Source organism: Brienomyrus brachyistius, chromosome 2, assembly GCF_023856365.1.
Source record: "Brienomyrus brachyistius isolate T26 chromosome 2, BBRACH_0.4, whole genome shotgun sequence".
NCBI lineage: Eukaryota > Metazoa > Chordata > Actinopteri > Osteoglossiformes > Mormyridae > Brienomyrus > Brienomyrus brachyistius.
The window spans coordinates 43,385,271-43,406,096 of record NC_064534.1 but is presented as its reverse complement, the minus strand read 5'-3'; the positions used below and the strand labels follow the sequence as shown (position 1 = coordinate 43,406,096).

Sequence of the window (20,826 nt, the reverse complement as noted above, 5' to 3'; positions counted from 1 at the left end):
CGCGCTGTCAGAACACTGGGAGCTACACACACCAACAAGTCCATACTGCAGGCTGCAGCCAGAACAATTTTCTACATTCAAACATCGACGGCCTCTTCTCTCTAAAAATTCACCAGACCGCTTCTACCACCAGCAAAGAAGTTTCCATCCCTAATTCCTCTGTGATTCCCACTAACCTAAACATTAAGCTGGCATTGAAGGGTGTGAATTACCCCGGCCAATCTGTTCTTTTAAATACAGCTTTTAGCAAGTTTTGAAAGGAGAAGAGCAGAACTTGCTATGCCAATAATATCGAGTCTTCTGTGGCAAAGTGCTTTTTGCATAGAAAACAAAGCGGTCAGTTGAAGAGGAATAATATCAGTGCTTTGTTTAAAACTGTGTGTAAAAAGCTGTCTCTTTATCATTAACAATAAGTTGTAAAACGTGAATGGGGAGTGACAGTCTTCAAGTTTGTGAGAAGATCACGCCCTGGTGGAATAAAGGCACGAACAGCTTACAGCACCTAGAATTACCAGGAAGTATTTAGAGTAAAACGGTTTCTAAAAGCTGCCTTTAGGAATGAGAGAAAAAAAATATATATATATATATAAAATAGTAAAATGGAAGGGGAGTGATAGATTTAAATTAATCGTGAAGTGGAGCGCCCCCTGTATAAAGTAAAAGTGAGAAAGGCTTACAGCACCTGGTATTCCCAGGAGGTCTCCCATCCAAGTACTAACCAGACCCTACCCTGCTTGGCTTCCGAGATCAGACGAGATCGGGCGTGTTCAGGGTGGTATGGCCGTAAGCGAGGGATGCTACCAAAAACAGCCCTTTTGCATTACACGCGTCTATACATGCCAGTTAGTCCCATTGGATCCTACTCCTGGTTTTTTTTTTTTTTTTATCTGACTCACACTGCAGCCCCACCATCCAATCGGCAGCGCCGGACCCACACCAAACATTCACCAAACTACTCAGCCGGCAGCCTACCACAATTATTCCATTCTTTCCGCATCCGCACACTTCCTTCTTTTTAACTCCTTTTCACTACCGCACAGGTTAATCGCCGCACGTCCCCCGCCGGCAAACATTACTCCTTTGCCTACTGCATGCAGGCTTCTCTTAACGACCCTCTGTTATCAACTCCGCTAACAGCCACAAAATCTCCGCCGCACGAAGCCCACTGGTAGCTGCTGAATCACATGCTTCCCCAAAACGTCGCGCTGTCAGAACACTGGGAGCTACACACACCAACAAGTCCATACTGCAGGCTGCAGCCAGAACAATTTTCTACATTCAAACATCGACGGCCTCTTCTCTCTAAAAATTCACCAGACCGCTTCTACCACCAGCAAAGAAGTTTCCATCCCTAATTCCTCTGTGATTCCCACTAACCTAAACATTAAGCTGGCATTGAAGGGTGTGAATTACCCCGGCCAATCTGTTCTTTTAAATACAGCTTTTAGCAAGTTTTGAAAGGAGAAGAGCAGAACTTGCTATGCCAATAATATCGAGTCTTCTGTGGCGAAGTGGTTTTTGCATAGAAAACAAAGCGGTCAGTTGAAGAGGAATAATATCAGTACTTTGTTTAAAACTGTGTGTAAAAAGCTGTCTCTTTATCATTAACAATAAGTTGTAAAACGTGAATGGGGAGTGACAGTCTTCAAGTTTGTGAGAAGATCGCGCCCTGGTGGAATAAAGGCACGAACAGCTTACAGCACCTAGAATTACCAGGAAGTATTTAGAGTAAAACGGTGTGTAAAAGCTGCCTTTATGAATGAGAGAAAAAAAAATATATATATAAAATAGTAAAATGGAAGGGGAGTGATAGATTTAAATTAATCGTGAAGTGGAGCGCCCCCTGTATAAAGTAAAAGTGAGAAAAGCTTACAGCACCTGGTATTCCCAGGTGGTCTCCCATCCAAGTACTAACCAGAACCTACCCTGCTTAGCTTCCGAGACCAGACGATATCGGGCGTGTTCAGGGTGGTATGGCCATAAGCGAGAGACGTGACCAAAAACAGCCCTTTTGCATTACACGCGTCTATACATGCCAGTTAGTCCCATTGGATCCTACTCCTGGTTTTTTTTTTTTTTTATCTGACTCACACTGCAGCACCACCATCCAATCGGCAGCGCCGGACCCACACCAAACATTCACCAAACTACTCAGCCGGCAGCCTACCACAATTATTCCATTCTTTCCGCATCCGCACACTTCCTTCTTTTTAACTCCTTTTCACTACCGCACAGGTTAATCGCCGCACGTCCCTCGACGGCAAACATTACTCCTTTGCCTACCTCATGCAGGCTTCTCTTAACGACTCTCTGTTATCAACTCCGCTAACAGCCACAAAATCTCCGCCGCACGAAGCCCACTGGTAGCTGCTGAATCACATGCTTCCCCAAAACGTCGCGCTGTCAGAACACTGGGAGCTACACACACCAACAAGTCCATACTGCAGGCTGCAGCCAGACCTATTTTCTACATTCAAACATCGACGGCCTCTTCTCTCTAAAAATTCACCAGACCGCTTCTACCACCAGCAAAGAAGTTTCCATCCCTAATTCCTCTGTGATTCCCACTAACCTAAACATTAAGCTGGCATTGAAGGGTGTGAATTACCCCGGCCAATCTGTTCTTTTAAATACAGCTTTTAGCAAGTTTTGAAAGGAGAAGAGCAGAACTTGCTATGCCAATAATATCGAGTCTTCTGTGGCGAAGTGGTTTTTGCATAGAAAACAAAGCGGTCAGTTGAAGAGGAATAATATCAGTACTTTGTTTAAAACTGTGTGTAAAAAGCTGTCTCTTTATCATTAACAATAAGTTGTAAAACGTGAATGGGGAGTGACAGTCTTCAAGTTTGTGAGAAGATCGCGCCCTGGTGGAATAAAGGCACGGACAGCTTACAGCACCTAGAATTACCAGGAAGTATTTAGAGTAAAACGGTGTGTAAAAGCTGCCTTTATGAATGAGAGAAAAAAAATATATATATAAAATAGTAAAATGGAAGGGGAGTGATAGATTTAAATAAATCGTGAAGTGGAGCGCCCCCTGTATAAAGTAAAAGTGAGAAAAGCTTACAGCACCTGGTATTCCCAGGTGGTCTCCCATCCAAGTACTAACCAGACCCTACCCTGCTTAGCTTCCGAGATCAGACGAGATCAGGCGTGTTCAGGGTGGTATGGCCGTAAGCGAGAGATGCTACCGAAAACAGCCCTTTTGCATTACACGCCTCTATACATGCCAGTTGGTCCCATTGGATACTACTAATGTTCTTTTTTTTTTTTTTATCTGACTCACACTGCAGCCCCACCATCCAATCGGCAGCGCCGGACCCACACCAAACATTCACCAAACTACTCAGCCGGCAGCCTACCACAATTATTCCATTCTTTCCGCATCCGCACACTTCCTTCTTTTTAACTCCTTTTCACTACCGCACAGGTTAATCGCCGCACGTCCCCCGCCGGCAAACATTACTCCTTTGCCTACTGCATGCAGGCTTCTCTTAACGACCCTCTGTTATCAACTCCGCTAACAGCCACAAAATCTCCGCCGCACGAAGCCCACTGGTAGCTGCTGAATCACATGCTTCCCCAAAACGTCGCGCTGTCAGAACACTGGGAGCTACACACACCAACAAGTCCATACTGCAGGCTGCAGCCAGAACAATTTTCTACATTCAAACATCGACGGCCTCTTCTCTCTAAAAATTCACCAGACCGCTTCTACCACCAGCAAAGAAGTTTCCATCCCTAATTCCTCTGTGATTCCCACTAACCTAAACATTAAGCTGGCATTGAAGGGTGTGAATTACCCCGGCCAATCTGTTCTTTTAAATACAGCTTTTAGCAAGTTTTGAAAGGAGAAGAGCAGAACTTGCTATGCCAATAATATCGAGTCTTCTGTGGCGAAGTGCTTTTTGCATAGAAAACAAAGCGGTCAGTTGAAGAGGAATAATATCAGTACTTTGTTTAAAACTGTGTGTAAAAAGCTGTCTCTTTATCATTAACAATAAGTTGTAAAACGTGAATGGGGAGTGACAGTCTTCAAGTTTGTGAGAAGATCGCGCCCTGGTGGAATAAAGGCACGAACAGCTTACAGCACCTAGAATTACCAGGAAGTATTTAGAGTAAAACGGTGTGTAAAAGCTGCCTTTATGAATGAGAGAAAAAAAAAATATATATATAAAATAGTAAAATGGAAGGGGAGTGATAGATTTAAATAAATCGTGAAGTGGAGCGCCCCCTGTATAAAGTAAAAGTGAGAAAAGCTTACAGCACCTGGTATTCCCAGGTGGTCTCCCATCCAAGTACTAACCAGAACCTACCCTCCTTAGCTTCCGAGATCAGACGAGATCGGGCGTGTTCAGGGTGGTATGGACGTAAGCGAAAGATGCTACCAAAAACAGCCCTTTTGCATTACACGCGTCTATACATGCCAGTTAGTCCCATTGGATCCTACTCCTGCTTTTTTTTTTTTTTTATCTGACTCACACTGCAGCACCACCATCCAATCGGCAGCGCCGGACCCACACCAAACATTCACCAAACTACTCAGCCGGCAGCCTACCACAATTATTCCATTCTTTCCGCATCCGCACACTTCCTTCTTTTTAACTCCTTTTCACTACCGCACAGGTTAATCGCCGCATGTCCCCCGCCGGCAAACATTACTCCTTTGCCTACTGCATGCAGGCTTCTCTTAATGACCCTCTGTTATCAACTCCGCTAACAGCCACAAAATCTCCGCCGCACGAAGCCCACTGGTAGCTGCTGAATCACATGCTTCCCCAAAACGTCGCGCTGTCAGAACACTGGGAGCTACACACACCAACAAGTCCATACTGCAGGCTGCAGCCAGAACAATTTTCTACATTCAAACATCGACGGCCTCTTCTCTCTAAAAATTCACCAGACCGCTTCTACCACCAGCAAAGAAGTTTCCATCCCTAATTCCTCTGTGATTCCCACTAACCTAAACATTAAGCTGGCATTGAAGGGTGTGAATTACCCCGGCCAATCTGTTCTTTTAAATACAGCTTTTAGCAAGTTTTGAAAGGAGAAGAGCAGAACTTGCTATGCCAATAATATCGAGTCTTCTGTGGCGAAGTGCTTTTTGCATAGAAAACAAAGCGGTCAGTTGAAGAGGAATAATATCAGTACTTTGTTTAAAACTGTGTGTAAAAAGCTGTCTCTTTATCATTAACAATAAGTTGTAAAACGTGAATGGGGAGTGACAGTCTTCAAGTTTGTGAGAAGATCGCGCCCTGGTGGAATAAAGGCACGGACAGCTTACAGCACCTAGAATTACCAGGATGTATTTAGAGTAAAACGGTGTGTAAAAGCTGCCTTTATGAATGAGAGAAAAAAATATATATATATAAAATAGTAAAATGGAAGGGGAGTGATAGATTTAAATAAATCGTGAAGTGGAGCGCCCCCTGTATAAAGTAAAAGTGAGAAAAGCTTACAGCACCTGGTATTCCCAGGTGGTCTCCTGTTAGGTTGAAGAAACTGTTATTAATCATTTTGTTATCACTCCTGTATGATCAGCAATGAATGTAAATATGTATATATATTATTTTGTTTTCCCCTAGCCTCATACTTTAGATTATATTAATAATAGCATTCCCACCTTAGCAAAACCAGAACTTTCTCTCACCTCCCTATTCTGCATGACTCTTGCGCCTCCCACTGACTATAAATAAAGGAGTCAAGGGGAACCACCCTTTGTAACACATTTTGCTGTAGTTTGCATTGCAGAGAGTGTGGGTACCCTTGCAAGTAAAACTGTAACCTGTGTGTGTCTCATAAATGTGGAGTTGGGGTGGAAACGCCGGGCGCTTTCCCCAACATAGAATTTGGTCCTTCGAGCCGGATCCGAGGAACCCCGAAGACGTCTCCAGTACGCCGAGAGAAGCGACACCGAAAACTGCTGGCAGTCACTCGAAGACGGGTGCAAGAAAGACCTGTGATGTGAATTCGTCATCAGGCCGGTGGTTAGAACTGCGCTCGACGTCTGGTGATGTCTGAAGGACCTCGGTGACGGAACAGAGAGCACACTATACAGGTGAGAGATATGGCACCTAAGTGAGTAGGTGGCCAAGTGAGACATACGGCACCTAAATAAGCAGGTGGCCAAGACATGCATGTGGTTGAGGTTAGCCGAAATTAACCGGGAGAGAAAGTAGGCGTTATTGGAAATATATATATTGATGTATGTGGATGTGTTTTTATAGGTTTTAGACTAACCTACACGATCCACCCTAAAAGCAACAACATACTGGTGACTGAAGGATAAAGGACGGGTTTCATCCCTGAAAACTAACACCGCTGCTCTAATAGTGAGCAGTAGAAGGTCGTGTTGGTGTCCTCCTGAGGTCTCATGCCAGGGACTTGCTTTTAGGATTTTTTATGTTTTGTAGTGTATTCAATAAAAGGTAACAATGGGAAAAAATCTGAGTAAACAAATCAAACTAGAGGGAGATGAGAAGTTTATGGAAGGATATAAACCAGGATCAGGACAAATAAGTAGTCAGAGATGGAGGAAAAAACATGGGTTTGAAGGAAAACTCCACACTCCAGATATATTAAAGTTACAGGGAAACTTAAAACTGGAGATGTTACAGACTACCAATAATAAAAAAGGCCAAGATAGAAAAAAGGAATACGTTTTCTCTGATGCATGGTTAGAACAGAGTAAACTAAGAGATAATAAGAGACAACAGAAAAAGGGAAATAAGGAGAAAAAACTGCAGGTGGCTTTAATCACACTAGACGAAGAAACGGCAGCAAGACCTTCTGCCCCTCCAGCTCCTCCACCGCCCCCACAAATTCTGGTGCCTGCACCGGCGCTGGTTCCAGCCACAGATAGACAAGAAGCAGGGGGGGGGGGGGTGGAACCATCTCGCATGTTAACTCGAGGGTCTGATCCCTCTCTATATCCTGTAAAAGATTTGGCCACAGCTAAAGTACAATGGCATCCAAAAAATAACACAGAACAAGAGGAGGTAGAATGGCAGTGTCCCCTCGTAGAAGTGGCAAATCCAAATCGAGGCCCAAATAATGCAGGACCCGAAACTATGTTAGTATATAGACCCTGGACCGCTGAGGATAGAACAGCGGCTTTAAAAGGAATACCCCCGGTTGAAGAAGGGGTACCCGAGTTTTGGACTGCCATCCTAGAATTACAAAGTAGTTTTCATTTGAACGGCAGGGAAATGTACCGATGCCTAAGACCGTTGTTTACCCATAAATGGGGACGTGTAGCGGGAGACTTCACAGGACATGGTAATAATGATGAAGTCTTAGCACATAACTCACAGGAACTCATTCAAGCATTACAACACCTGCGAGAGAGGATAGACACAGTCTTCGTGAGACGTGCAGATTATGGGCGAATAGCGCAGTGCAAACAAAAAGATGGAGAGGAACCTGAGGATTTTATGGATAGGATGCGAGTGGTGTTCAGGGGAAATTCAGGAATTCCTCACGACGAGGAAGACGGAGGAGTGTATCAGCAACAATTAAAACGAGCTTTTGTCGCAGGCCTAAAGCCTGAATTGCGAAAATATCTCGACAAACATTGGGTACATCAGAATACTGGCTCAGTCCAACAAGCCTTAGAATATGCCCAACACGCACAGAAAGCGCAGAAACAGCAAAAGACAGATACAATATTCAGCGCCTCTGATGTGGTAGCGCTAGTGCAAACGAACCCTCGGGGACGCGGGGGATTCAGAGGTAGAGGAAGATTTAGAGGCTGAGGAAGATTTAGAAATAAACAAACAGGAGGGTTTTCACAGGAAACAGAGTGTTGGACATGCGGGAAACCTGGACATTTAAGCAGGGACTGCAGGTCAGGGAAGCGACCATTTAATCCAAACTCCACCGAAAATGACCAATGACCCTCCTCGGAGACCCCTGTTGCCGACACTATCCGAGGTGAAACAGAGGTCATTTTAAGGGAAGAAACGGAGGTTACCTTACAAGACCTCCTGGATGAGGAAATAGATTTGCAAGCAGTATGTCAGCTATTAGCAGAAAGGCAGTGGGGAACTTTGCCAAGTCGGAAATCAATCATAAATGGCAAAGTATACGAATGCCTGTGTGATACTGGAGCCTGTAGGACTGTCCTAACCTCCAGTCCTCCTGAAGTCACATACTCCTCATCTGTCATAAATATAAAAACAGCAGGAGGCCAAACAGACAGTCATCAGCTAACAAACCCAGTTGCAGTAAAAGATAAGGAAACTGGGATTGAATGTCAAGCACAAGTGTTAATAAGCCCTTTTTGCCCTGTCAATCTGTTAGGCCGTGACCTTATGGTACAGATGGGCATTAGTGTAGTTGCCACAAACTCTGGCATGAAAGCAATCATAAATGAGGAAGCCTATGTTGTGCAAGGAACCGGAGCACCACAATATTACTGGTCACTGGACCTAGGGGGAACTGCACAGACACGAGAATTGTTGCGAAAAACTAGAGAAAAGCAGTCCCCTAAACAAACCCAGTTCATGCCTGACGATGCCTTACACGTCACTATGTGGTACAAAGGCACCCCAGGACCAGATTATGCCTATGACAAAATGTTTCATGTCCTTCAAGACACTTGTATTACCTTACAACATTTGTATGTTAACTCCACTACTGGCTTTTCTGCTGCCTCAGTCATCTTATCTAATAAACAACAGGCTGTGTTCAGAGGGGAAACACCACATGTATCTCTATCAAAATCACCTCAGATGCAGTGGAGGGATGTAGAGATGTTCTTACGAGATTCCATGCACAGTTACAATGACTACCAACCCGTACCTGGCTCCTGTTGGAGCTATGACAAAAAACACAATGTGTGGCGGTTTCCTTTGGGATGGAGAGTTCAAACCACTCTCACCACACACTTGCAGGACCCAACCTGACAAATTTTTTCTGTTCTGGAGGGGGGATCATGTCCAGATCTAGATCGCCTCCCGGAAGGGTTGTGGTCGTCCTCCCCCACTGATGTAGGACTGGTAAAGGGGTTCCCACCATACAAAGTAATTGTGAAATCAGAACACCGCCCGGTAGTTAGACAATACCCGTTAAAACCTGAGGCAGAGAAAGGTATAGCCCCTGTAGTGCAGGATATGTTGGCATCAGGAATATTGCGAGAGGCTCCTGAGGCCACTTGCAATACTCCTATCTTCCCTGTCCAGAAGGGACATACAGGGAAATGGCGCATGGTGCAGGATTTAAGACCAGTTAATAACATAGTGCAACACGCAGCACCAGACGTGCCCAACCCGCACTTATTGCTCAACTCATTAACCCCTGATAAAAGTTACTTCTCAGTAGTTGATCTCAGTAATGCATTTTTCTCAGTACCATTGCACTCTGATTCTCAACATTTATTTGGTTTCACCTATAAGGGAAAAAAATACACATATACTAGACTCCCTCAAGGGTTTTCAGAAAGTCCACATGTATATACCATGGCCCTTAGATATTCTATGAGTACCTGTAAAATACCATCCCATAGTCAAGTGCTACTGTATGTAGATGATATATTAATTGCTTCAGATACAAAACAGCATTGTAAGGAAGCCACACTGTTGGTGTTACAGCATTTATATGATACAGGACATAAAGCATCAAAACAAAAATTACAATATTGCAGGGAGGAAGTTATATATCTTGGACATAAACTCTCCCAACAAGGTCGATCATTATTAGAAACTAGAAAACAGGCAATACAAGAGGCACCAAAGCCAAAGACTAAACAGCAAATGATGTCCTTCTTAGGACTTTGTGATTATTGCAGAGAATGGCTACCCGATTATGTCGCACTCGTTCAACCTCTGCAAACCTTAATTTATGGGAAAGACATGGCCTTAAAAGATAAAATTCAGTGGACAAAAGAAGGAGAATTGGCATTCACAAACTTAAAAATGATGCTACAAACAAATGTGATACTTGCCTTACCAGATTATCAACAACCATTTACCTTATGTGTTGATGCTAATCAAGGTTATATGAAAGCGGTATTAACACAGCCGTTCGGGACAAAGGAAAGACCACTAGCATTCTATTCTAAACGATTAGATGCAGTAGCAGCTGGTTTTCCACAATGTTTGCAAGCATGTGCAGCTGCTGCAGAAGCAGTAAAATTATCAGCAGAATTAGTGTTGTGTCACCCACTCACCCTGAAGGTGCCACATTCAGTTTCATTAGTTTTACTGCAGACGCCGCTTCCGTTCCTCACACATGCTAGACATCTGACCTTAGTCTCACTCCTGCTTTCACAGTCAAACATTACTATACAGCGATGTGGTCCTCTTAACCCTAGCACCCTTCTTCCGACAACGGAAGATGGAGAGCCACATTCGTGCAAAGCAGTTGTGGAAGAGCAAACAAAACCCAGAGCAGATATTTTACAGACCCCAATATCAGATTCAATGGTTGTTTATGTAGATGGATCAGCATCAAAAAATGATATGGGAAAAAATAAGGTCGGGTATGCTGTAGTTACGTCCACTGAAGTGTTAGAGGCCAATGCACTCCCACCTGCTTGTTCAGCACAAGCGGCTGAACTCTATGCTGTAATTAGGGCATGCGAGCTATTCAAAAATAAGTCACTTACTATATACACTGATAGTCAATATGTGTTTGGAGCTGTTCATCACCATGCAAGAGCGTGGAAAAATAGAGGTTTTAAAACATCGCAGGGAACGTCTCTAACTCACACAAACTTACTACTTAGATTATTAGATGTTGTACAATTACCGACTCGCCTTGCACTGTGCAAATGTAAAGCACACCAAACCGCTTCCACAATAGCTAAAGGAAACAACTTTGCAGATAAAACTGCCAAAGAAGCGGCCCTGAAACAGCCCACCTTATCAGTGGCAGACATTCTTTTCATAGATAGTGATGTGCTGTGTGATGCACAGATGCATGCTCCTAAAACAGAAATACAGAGTTGGATCAAGAGAGGAGAAATACAGCAAGGGAAAGTTTACTATATGAATGACAAGCCCATCCTACCAAAAAACTTATACAAAACAGCTGCCTTAGTGAGCCATGGAAATACTCATGTCTCAACAGGAGGGATGGTACATATTATCCAGCAATACTTTTATGCTATAAATTTTTCTGATTATGCAAAGCAATTTTGTAGAACATGCTTAATTTGCTGTAAACATAATGCACAGGGTAACATGAGACCAAAACGTGGCCAGTTCCCTGTAGCTGAGTACCCGTTTCAAGTTGTACATATGGATTTTATTGAATTATCTTGGTCACAAGGGAAGAAGTACTGTCTAGTCATTATAGACACCTTTTCTAAGTGGGTAGAAATATACCCTGTAAAGCACTGTGATGCAATGACTGTTGCAAAATGTTTGGTAGGCCATTATTTCCCTACTTATGGCATACCTCATATTATAAGATCAGACAATGGGACTCATTTTGTAAATCAGACCATGTCCCTTTGTTCACAAGCATTAGGTTTTACGCTTAAGAATCATTGTGCTTATCACCCTCAGAGTGCAGGCTTAGTGGAGAGAACTAACGGCACTATTAAAACAAGGCTCAGAAAAACAATGGAAGAGACAAAAAGGCCGTGGCCAGAATGTTTGTCTCTAGTAAAATTGTGGATGAGAATAACTCCCATTCCTGCAGGATTAACACCTTTTGAGATAGTGTACGGAAGGCCGTTTCCTCTAGCAACCGAAATGAGTGATATAGGGAAAGCGGACAGAGAAAATACATTGGCTAATTGGATGCGAAAGTTGCTATCATCACAACAAAAACATAGCCCCAGTAGTCTGCCAGTAAATTCTGTTTCTAACCAACAGGATAACTTGCAGCCAGGGGATTGGATCCTGGTCAAGGTCCTGTTGCGGAAGGAGTGGAGCACACCCCGGTGGGACGGTCCTTATCAAGTCCTCCTCACAACACCAACAGCTGTGAAAATAGCAGAACGACCTTCCTGGATACACAAAAGTCACTGTAAACCCATCAAGCCCTTATCAGAGGCCTCAGCGACAGAGTAGCAGTGGAAGTCCGCTACAAAGGCACAGTAACCAATAGGGTGCTGCTGTCTCAACCCGGTGAAGAAAACAACTGAACTGCACTCTATTAGGATGGCTCTGACGGGGTGGGGATGTGGTAAGGTGACTCTAGGGGTCATTCTTGTTGTTGGACTTGTATGGTTGTCCTTGCTCCCACTAGCTCCATTGCAACACCTACGGCGATGGACCCATGACGACTTCCATCTGCGCCCGTTGCCTGCTGACCACTCACACCCGTTCATGAAGAACTACTGGTATCAATATGTACATGACACTGTAACAGCAAAAAATGTGACGAATTGCTATGTTTGTTCTGTGATGCCTACTCATAGTGAACGACCCACTGTATATGGAAAACCCATGAATATGTCACAGGCCAAATGTGCCGCATCTTTTGCAGGTATAGGGTACCAAAGTATTGTTTCACTTATATTTTCTTTTGTTTTGTTTTTTATTTTGTTTTTCTGTTGTTTTATAACTGTTATACCATGTTTGAAAATGTATATTAATCAAGCTCTTAATGCTGCTTTTCGGACACACAGTACAATGTTTCTCTCCCTTACTCAGAATATGGAGACAGAGCCTGTTTCCAGCGATAGCGATGAAGAAGACATGTAATTCAAAATGACGGCTGAGCCGAAAGCACCCGTGCAGGGCTCGGACCTGAAGTAACGGAATTAGATGTTTTTCTATGATAAACAGGAGGAACGACTCCTGATGGTTTTCTGTACTCCACAGTTAGGATGATGATTATGTGATCTAAATGACAGTTGTACTGGAAATGCTTTTGCAACTTGTACAATACTGATGTTTTTGATCATACTGTCATGATAAACAGGAGGGACTGTTAGGTTGAAGAAACTGTTATTAATCATTTTGTTATCACTCCTGTATGATCAGCAATGAATGTAAATATGTATATATATTATTTTGTTTTCCCCTAGCCTCATACTTTAGATTATATTAATAATAGCATTCCCACCTTAGCAAAACCAGAACTTTCTCTCACCTCCCTATTCTGCATGACTCTTGCGCCTCCCACTGACTATAAATAAAGGAGTCAAGGGGAACCACCCTTTGTAACACATTCTGCTGTAGTTTGCATTGCAGAGAGTGTGGGTACCCTTGCAAGTAAAACTGTAACCTGTGTGTGTCTCATAAATGTGGAGTTGGGGTGGAAACGCCGGGCGCTTTCCCCAACATCTCCCATCCAAGTACTAACCAGAACCTACCCTCCTTAGTTTCCGAGATCAGACGAGATCGGGCGTGTTCAGGGTGGTATGGCCGTAAGCGAAAGATGCTACCAAAAAAAGCCCTTTTGCATTACACGCGTCTATACATGCCAGTTAGTCCCATTGGATCCTACTCCTGCTTTTTTTTTTTTTTTATCTGACTCACACTGCAGCCCCACCATCCAATCGGCAGCGCCGGACCCACACCAAACATTCACCAAACTACTCAGCCGGCAGCCTACCACAATTATTCCATTCTTTCCGCATCCGCACACTTCCTTCTCTTTAACTCCTTTTCACTACCGCACAGGTTAATCGCCGCACGTCCCCCGCCGGCAAACATTACTCCTTTGCCTACTGCATGCAGGCTTCTCTTAACGACCCTCTGTTATCAACTCCGCTAACAGCCACAAAATCTCCGCCGCACGAAGCCCACTGGTAGCTGCTGAATCACATGCTTCCCCAAAACGTCGCGCTGTCAGAACACTGGGAGCTACACACACCAACAAGTCCATACTGCAGGCTGCAGCCAGAACAATTTTCTACATTCAAACATCGACGGCCTCTTCTCTCTAAAAATTCACCAGACCGCTTCTACCACCAGCAAAGACGTTTCCATCCCTAATTCCTCTGTGATTCCCACTAACCTAAACATTAAGCTGGCATTGAAGGGTGTGAATTACCCCGGCCAATCTGTTCTTTTAAATACAGCTTTTAGCAAGTTTTGAAAGGAGAAGAGCAGAACTTGCTATGCCAATAATATCGAGTCTTCTGTGGCGAAGTGGTTTTTGCATAGAAAACAAAGCGGTCAGTTGAAGAGGAATAATATCAGTACTTTGTTTAAAACTGTGTGTAAAAAGCTGTCTCTTTATCATTAACAATAAGTTGTAAAACGTGAATGGGGAGTGACAGTCTTCAAGTTTGTGAGAAGATCGCGCCCTGGTGGAATAAAGGCACGAACAGCTTACAGCACCTAGAATTACCAGGAAGTATTTAGAGTAAAACGGTTTCTAAAAGCTGCCTTTATGAATGAGAGAAAAAAAAAAATATATATATAAATTAGTAAAATGGAAGGGGAGTGATAGATTTAAATTAATCGTGAAGTGGAGCGCCCCCTGTATAAAGTAAAAGTGAGAAAAGCTTACAGCACCTGGTATTCCCAGGTGGTCTCCCATCCAAGTACTAACCAGAACCTACCCTCCTTAGCTTCCGAGATCAGACGAGATCGGGCGTGTTCAGGGTGATATGGCCGTAAGCGAAAAATGCTACCAAAAAAAGCCCTTTTGCATTACACGCGTCTATACATGCCAGTTAGTCCCATTGGATCCTACTCCTGCTTTTTTTTTTTTTTTATCTGACTCACACTGCAGCCCCACCATCCAATCGGCAGCGCCGGACCCACACCAAACATTCACCAAACTACTCAGCCGGCAGCCTACCACAATTATTCCATTCTTTCCGCATCCGCACACTTCCTTCTTTTTAACTCCTTTTCACTACCGCACAGGTTAATCGCCGCACGTCCCCCGCCAGCAAACATTACTCCTTTGCCTACTGCATGCAGGCTTCTCTTAACGACCCTCTGTTATCAACTCCGCTAACAGCCACAAAATCTCCGCCGCACGAAGCCCACTGGTAGCTGCTGAATCACATGCTTCCCCAAAACGTCGCGCTGTCAGAACACTGGGAGCTACACACACCAACAAGTCCATACTGCAGGCTGCAGCCAGAACAATTTTCTACATTCAAACATCGACGGCCTCTTCTCTCTAAAAATTCACCAGACCGCTTCTACCACCAGCAAAGAAGTTTCCATCCCTAATTCCTCTGTGATTCCCACTAACCTAAACATTAAGCTGGCATTGAAGGGTGTGAATTACCCCGGCCAATCTGTTCTTTTAAATACAGCTTTTAGCAAGTTTTGAAAGGAGAAGAGCAGAACTTGCTATGCCAATAATATCGAGTCTTCTGTGGCGAAGTGCTTTTTGCATAGAAAACAAAGCGGTCAGTTGAAGAGGAATAATATCAGTACTTTGTTTAAAACTGTGTGTAAAAAGCTGTCTCTTTATCATTAACAATAAGTTGTAAAACGTGAATGGGGAGTGACAGTCTTCAAGTTTGTGAGAAGATCGCGCCCTGGTGGAATAAAGGCACGAACAGCTTACAGCACCTAGAATTACCAGGAAGTATTTAGAGTAAAACGGTTTCTAAAAGCTGCCTTTATGAATGAGAGAAAAAAAAAAATATATATATATAAAATAGTAAAATGGAAGGGGAGTGATAGATTTAAATTAATCGTGAAGTGGAGCGCCCCCTGTATAAAGTAAAAGTGAGAAAGGCTTTCAGCACCTGGTATTCCCAGGAGGTCTCCCATCCAAGTACTAACCAGACCCTACCCTGCTTGGCTTCCGAGATCAGACGAGATCGGGCGTGTTCAGGGTGGTATGGCCGTAAGCGAGGGATGCTACCAAAAACAGCCCTTTTGCATTACACGCGTCTATACATGCCAGTTAGTCCCATTGGATCCTACTCCTGGTTTTTTTTTTTTTTTTTTATCTGACTCACACTGCAGCCCCACCATCCAATCGGCAGCGCCGGACCCACACCAAACATTCACCAAACTACTCAGCCGGCAGCCTACCACAATTATTCCATTCTTTCCGCATCCGCACACTTCCTTCTCTTTAACTCCTTTTCACTACCGCACAGGTTAATCGCCGCACGTCCCCCGCCGGCAAACATTACTCCTTTGCCTACTGCATGCAGGCTTCTCTTAATGACCCTCTGTTATCAACTCCGCTAACAGCCACAAAATCTCCGCCGCACGAAGCCCACTGGTAGCTGCTGAATCACATGCTTCCCCAAAACGTCGCGCTGTCAGAACACTGGGAGCTACACACACCAACAAGTCCATACTGCAGGCTGCAGCCAGAACAATTTTCTACATTCAAACATCGACGGCCTCTTCTCTCTAAAAATTCACCAGACCGCTTCTACAACCAGCAAAGAAGTTTCCATCCCTAATTCCTCTGTGATTCCCACTAACCTAAACATTAAGCTGGCATTGAAGGGTGTGAATTACCCCGGCCAATCTGTTCTTTTAAATACAGCTTTTAGCAAGTTTTGAAAGGAGAAGAGCAGAACTTGCTATGCCAATAATATCGAGTCTTCTGTGGCGAAGTGCTTTTTGCATAGAAAACAAAGCGGTCAGTTGAAGAGGAATAATATCAGTGCTTTGTTTAAAACTGTGTGTAAAAAGCTGTCTCTTTATCATTAACAATAAGTTGTAAAACGTGAATGGGGAGTGACAGTCTTCAAGTTTGTGAGAAGATCGCGCCCTGGTGGAATAAAGGTACGAACAGCTTACAGCACCTAGAATTACCAGGAAGTATTTAGAGTAAAACGGTTTCTAAAAGCTGCCTTTAGGAATGAGAGAAAAAAAAAAATATATATATATAAAATAGTAAAATGGAAGGGGAGTGATAGATTTAAATTAATCGTGAAGTGGAGCGCCCCCTGTATAAAGTAAAAGTGAGAAAGGCTTACAGCACCTGGTATTCCCAGGAGGTCTCCCATCCAAGTACTAACCAGACCCTACCCTGCTTGGCTTCCAAGATCAGACGAGATCGGGCGTGTTCATGGTGGTATGGCCGTAAGCGAGGGATGCTACCAAAAACAGCCCTTTTGCATTACACGCGTCTATACATGCCAGTTAGTTACATTGGATCCTACTCCTGGTTTTTTTTTTTTTTTTTATCTGACTCACACTGCAGCCCCACCATCCAATCGGCAGCGCCGGACCCACACCAAACATTCACCAAACTACTCAGCCGGCAGCCTACCACAATTATTCCATTCTTTCCGCATCCGCACACTTCCTTCTCTTTAACTCCTTTTCACTACCGCACAGGTTAATCGCCGCACGTCCCCCGCCGGCAAACATTACTCCTTTGCCTACTGCATGCAGGCTTCTCTTAATGACCCTCTGTTATCAACTCCGCTAACAGCCACAAAATCTCCGCCGCACGAAGCCCACTGGTAGCTGCTGAATCACATGCTTCCCCAAAACGTCGCGCTGTCAGAACACTGGGAGCTACACACACCAACAAGTCCATACTGCAGGCTGCAGCCAGAACAATTTTCTACATTCAAACATCGACGGCCTCTTCTCTCTAAAAATTCACCAGACCGCTTCTACAACCAGCAAAGAAGTTTCCATCCCTAATTCCTCTGTGATTCCCACTAACCTAAACATTAAGCTGGCATTGAAGGGTGTGAATTACCCCGGCCAATCTGTTCTTTTAAATACAGCTTTTAGCAAGTTTTGAAAGGAGAAGAGCAGAACTTGCTATGCCAATAATATCGAGTCTTCTGTGGCGAAGTGCTTTTTGCATAGAAAACAAAGCGGTCAGTTGAAGAGGAATAATATCAGTGCTTTGTTTAAAACTGTGTGTAAAAAGCTGTCTCTTTATCATTAACAATAAGTTGTAAAACGTGAATGGGGAGTGACAGTCTTCAAGTTTGTGAGAAGATCGCGCCCTGGTGGAATAAAGGTACGAACAGCTTACAGCACCTAGAATTACCAGGAAGTATTTAGAGTAAAACGGTTTCTAAAAGCTGCCTTTAGGAATGAGAGAAAAAAAAAAATATATATATATAAAATAGTAAAATGGAAGGGGAGTGATAGATTTAAATTAATCGTGAAGTGGAGCGCCCCCTGTATAAAGTAAAAGTGAGAAAGGCTTACAGCACCTGGTATTCCCAGGAGGTCTCCCATCCAAGTACTAACCAGACCCTACCCTGCTTGGCTTCCAAGATCAGACGAGATCGGGCGTGTTCATGGTGGTATGGCCGTAAGCGAGGGATGCTACCAAAAACAGCCCTTTTGCATTACACGCGTCTATACATGCCAGTTAGTTACATTGGATCCTACTCCTGGTTTTTTTTTTTTTTTTTATCTGACTCACACTGCAGCCCCACCATCCAATCGGCAGCGCCGGACCCACACCAAACATTCACCAAACTACTCAGCCGGCAGCCTACCACAATTATTCCATTCTTTCCGCATCCGCACACTTCCTTCTCTTTAACTCCTTTTCACTACCGCACAGGTTAATCGCCGCACGTCCCCCGCCGGCAAACATTACTCCTTTGCCTACTGCATGCAGGCTTCTCTTAACGACCCTCTGTTATCAACTCCGCTAACAGCCACAAAATCTCCGCCGCACGAAGCCCACTGGTAGCTGCTGAATCACATGCTTCCCCAAAACGTCGCGCTGTCAGAACACTGGGAGCTACACACACCAACAAGTCCATACTGCAAGCAGCAGCCAGAACAATTTTCTACATTCAAACATCGACGGCCTCTTCTCTCTAAAAATTCAGCAGACCGCTTCTACCACCAGCAAAGAAGTTTCCATCCCTAATTCCTCTGTGATTCCCACTAACCTAAACATTAAGCTGGCATTGAAGGGTGTGAATTACCCTGGCCAATCTGTTCTTTTAAATACAGCTTTTAGCAAGTTTTGAAAGGAGAAGAGCAGAACTTGCTATGCCAATAATATCGAGTCTTCTGTGGCGAAGTGGTTTTTGCATAGAAAACAAAGCGGTCAGTTGAAGAGGAATAATATCAGTACTTTGTTTAAAACTGTGTGTAAAAAGCTGTCTCTTTATCATCAACAATAAGTTGTAAAACGTGAATGGGGAGTGACAGTCTTCAAGTTTGTGAGAAGATCGCGCCCTGGTGGAATAAAGGCACGAACAGCTTACAGCACCTAGAATTACCAGGAAGTATTTAGAGTAAAACGGTTTCTAAAAGCTGCCTTTATGAATGAGAGAAAAAAAATATATATATATAAAATAGTAAAATGGAAGGGGAGTGATAGATTTAAATTAATCGTGAAGTGGAGCGCCCCCTGTATAAAGTAAAAGTGAGAAAAGCTTACAGCACCTGGTATTCCCAGGTGGTCTCCCATCCAAGTACTAACCAGACCCTACCCTGCTTAGCTTCCAAAATCAGACGAGATCAGGTGTGTTCAGGGTGGTATGGCCGTAAGCGAGAGATGCTACCGAAAACAGCCCTTTTGCATTACAAGCCTCTATACATGCCAGTTGGTCCCATTGGATACTACTAATGTTCTTTTTTTTTTTTTTAATCTGACTCACACTGCAGCCCCACCATCCAATCGGCAGCGCCGGACCCACACCAAACATTCACCAAACTACTCAGCCGGCAGCCTACCACGATTATTCCATTCTTTCCGCATCCGCACACTTCCTTCTTTTTAACTCCTTTTCACTACCGCACAGGTTAATCGCCGCACGTCCCCCGCCGGCAAACATTACTCCTTTGCCTACTGCATGCAGGCTTCTCTTAACGACCATCTGTTATCAACTCCGCTAACAGCCACAAAATCTCCGCCGCACGAAGCCCACTGGTAGCTGCTGAATCACATGCTTCCCCAAAACGTCGCGCTGTCAGAACACTGGGAGCTACACACACCAACAAGTCCATACTGCAGGCTGCAGCCAGAACAATTTTCTACATTCAAACATCGACGGCCTCTTCTCTCTAAAAATTCACCAGACCGCTTCTACCACCAGCAAAGAAGTTTCCATCCCTAATTCCTCTGTGATTCCCACTAACCTAAACATTAAGCTGGCATTGAAGGGTGTGAATTACCCCGGCCAATCTGTTCTTTTAAATACAGCTTTTAGCAAGTTTTGAAAGGAGAAGAGCAGAACTTGCTATGCCAATAATATCGAGTCTTCTGTGGCGAAGTGGTTTTTGCATAGAAAACAAAGCGGTCAGTTGAAGAGGAATAATATCAGTACTTTGTTTAAAACTGTGTGTAAAAAGCTGTCTCTTTATCATTAACAATAAGTTGTAAAACGTGAATGGGGAGTGACAGTCTTCAAGTTTGTGAGAAGATCGCGCCCTGGTGGAATAAAGGCACGAACAGCTTACAGCACCTAGAATTACCAGGAAGTATTTAGAGTAAAACGGTGTGTAAAAGCTGCCTTTATGAATGAGAGAAAAAAAAAATATATATATAAAATAGTAAAATGGAAGGGGAGTGATAGATTTAAATTAATCGTGAAGTGGAGCGCCCCCTGTATAAAGTAAAAGTGAGAAAAGCTTACAGCACCTGGTATTCCCAGGTGGTCTCCCATCCAAGTACTAACCAGAACCTACCCTGCTTAGCTTCCGAGATCAGACGATATCGGGCGTGTTCAGGGTGGTATGGCCATAAGCGAGAGACGTAACCAAAAACAGCCCTTTTGCATTACACGCGTCTATACATGCCAGTTAGTCCCATTGGATCCTACTCCTGGTTTTTTTTTTTTTTTATCTGACTCACACTGCAGCACCACCATCCAATCGGCAGCGCCGGACCCACACCAAATATTCACCAAACTACTCAGCCGGCAGCCTACCACAATTATTCCATTCTTTCCGCATCCGCACACTTCCTTCTTTTTAACTCCTTTTCACTACCGCACAGGTTAATCGCCGCACGTCCCCCGACGGCAAACATTACTCCTTTGCCTACCTC

At 44.0% G+C, this 20,826-nt stretch overlaps 2 protein-coding genes and 10 non-coding genes across 12 annotated transcripts in view; 2 read left to right on the top strand and 10 right to left on the bottom strand.

Annotated features, from left to right (window-relative positions):
* Window positions 1-13,181, top strand: part of LOC125715114 (uncharacterized) — a 935,270-nt gene extending 922,089 nt beyond the window's left edge. The window contains exon 2 of the mRNA XM_048986370.1: window positions 6,369-13,181. Within this exon, the coding sequence (XP_048842327.1) occupies window positions 6,435-7,754 (1,320 nt within the window). The 5' untranslated portion in view covers window positions 6,369-6,434 and the 3' untranslated portion in view covers window positions 7,755-13,181. The remainder of the gene's footprint in view (window positions 1-6,368) is intronic.
* The window catches only part of LOC125715120 (uncharacterized), a 1,180,389-nt gene that overhangs the window by 920,321 nt on the left and 239,242 nt on the right, over window positions 1-20,826 (top strand). The gene's annotated exons all lie outside the window — the stretch shown is intronic.
* Window positions 671-789, bottom strand: LOC125732435 (5S ribosomal RNA). Its single transcript, XR_007391815.1, has one exon. It is a non-coding gene; the product is annotated as a 5S ribosomal RNA (ribosomal RNA).
* On the bottom strand, window positions 1,867-1,985 carry LOC125730865 (5S ribosomal RNA). The gene has a single exon (XR_007391154.1). It is a non-coding gene; the product is annotated as a 5S ribosomal RNA (ribosomal RNA).
* Window positions 3,061-3,179, bottom strand: LOC125733255 (5S ribosomal RNA). The gene has a single exon (XR_007392605.1). It is a non-coding gene; the product is annotated as a 5S ribosomal RNA (ribosomal RNA).
* LOC125728771 (5S ribosomal RNA) lies at window positions 4,258-4,376 on the bottom strand. The gene has a single exon (XR_007389355.1). It is a non-coding gene; the product is annotated as a 5S ribosomal RNA (ribosomal RNA).
* Window positions 14,409-14,527, bottom strand: LOC125736919 (5S ribosomal RNA). Its single transcript, XR_007396186.1, has one exon. It is a non-coding gene; the product is annotated as a 5S ribosomal RNA (ribosomal RNA).
* Window positions 15,608-15,726, bottom strand: LOC125734596 (5S ribosomal RNA). The gene has a single exon (XR_007393902.1). It is a non-coding gene; the product is annotated as a 5S ribosomal RNA (ribosomal RNA).
* Window positions 16,810-16,928, bottom strand: LOC125735738 (5S ribosomal RNA). The gene has a single exon (XR_007395029.1). It is a non-coding gene; the product is annotated as a 5S ribosomal RNA (ribosomal RNA).
* Window positions 18,011-18,129, bottom strand: LOC125735737 (5S ribosomal RNA). The gene has a single exon (XR_007395028.1). It is a non-coding gene; the product is annotated as a 5S ribosomal RNA (ribosomal RNA).
* Window positions 19,209-19,327, bottom strand: LOC125735377 (5S ribosomal RNA). Its single transcript, XR_007394673.1, has one exon. It is a non-coding gene; the product is annotated as a 5S ribosomal RNA (ribosomal RNA).
* LOC125736956 (5S ribosomal RNA) lies at window positions 20,407-20,525 on the bottom strand. Its single transcript, XR_007396223.1, has one exon. It is a non-coding gene; the product is annotated as a 5S ribosomal RNA (ribosomal RNA).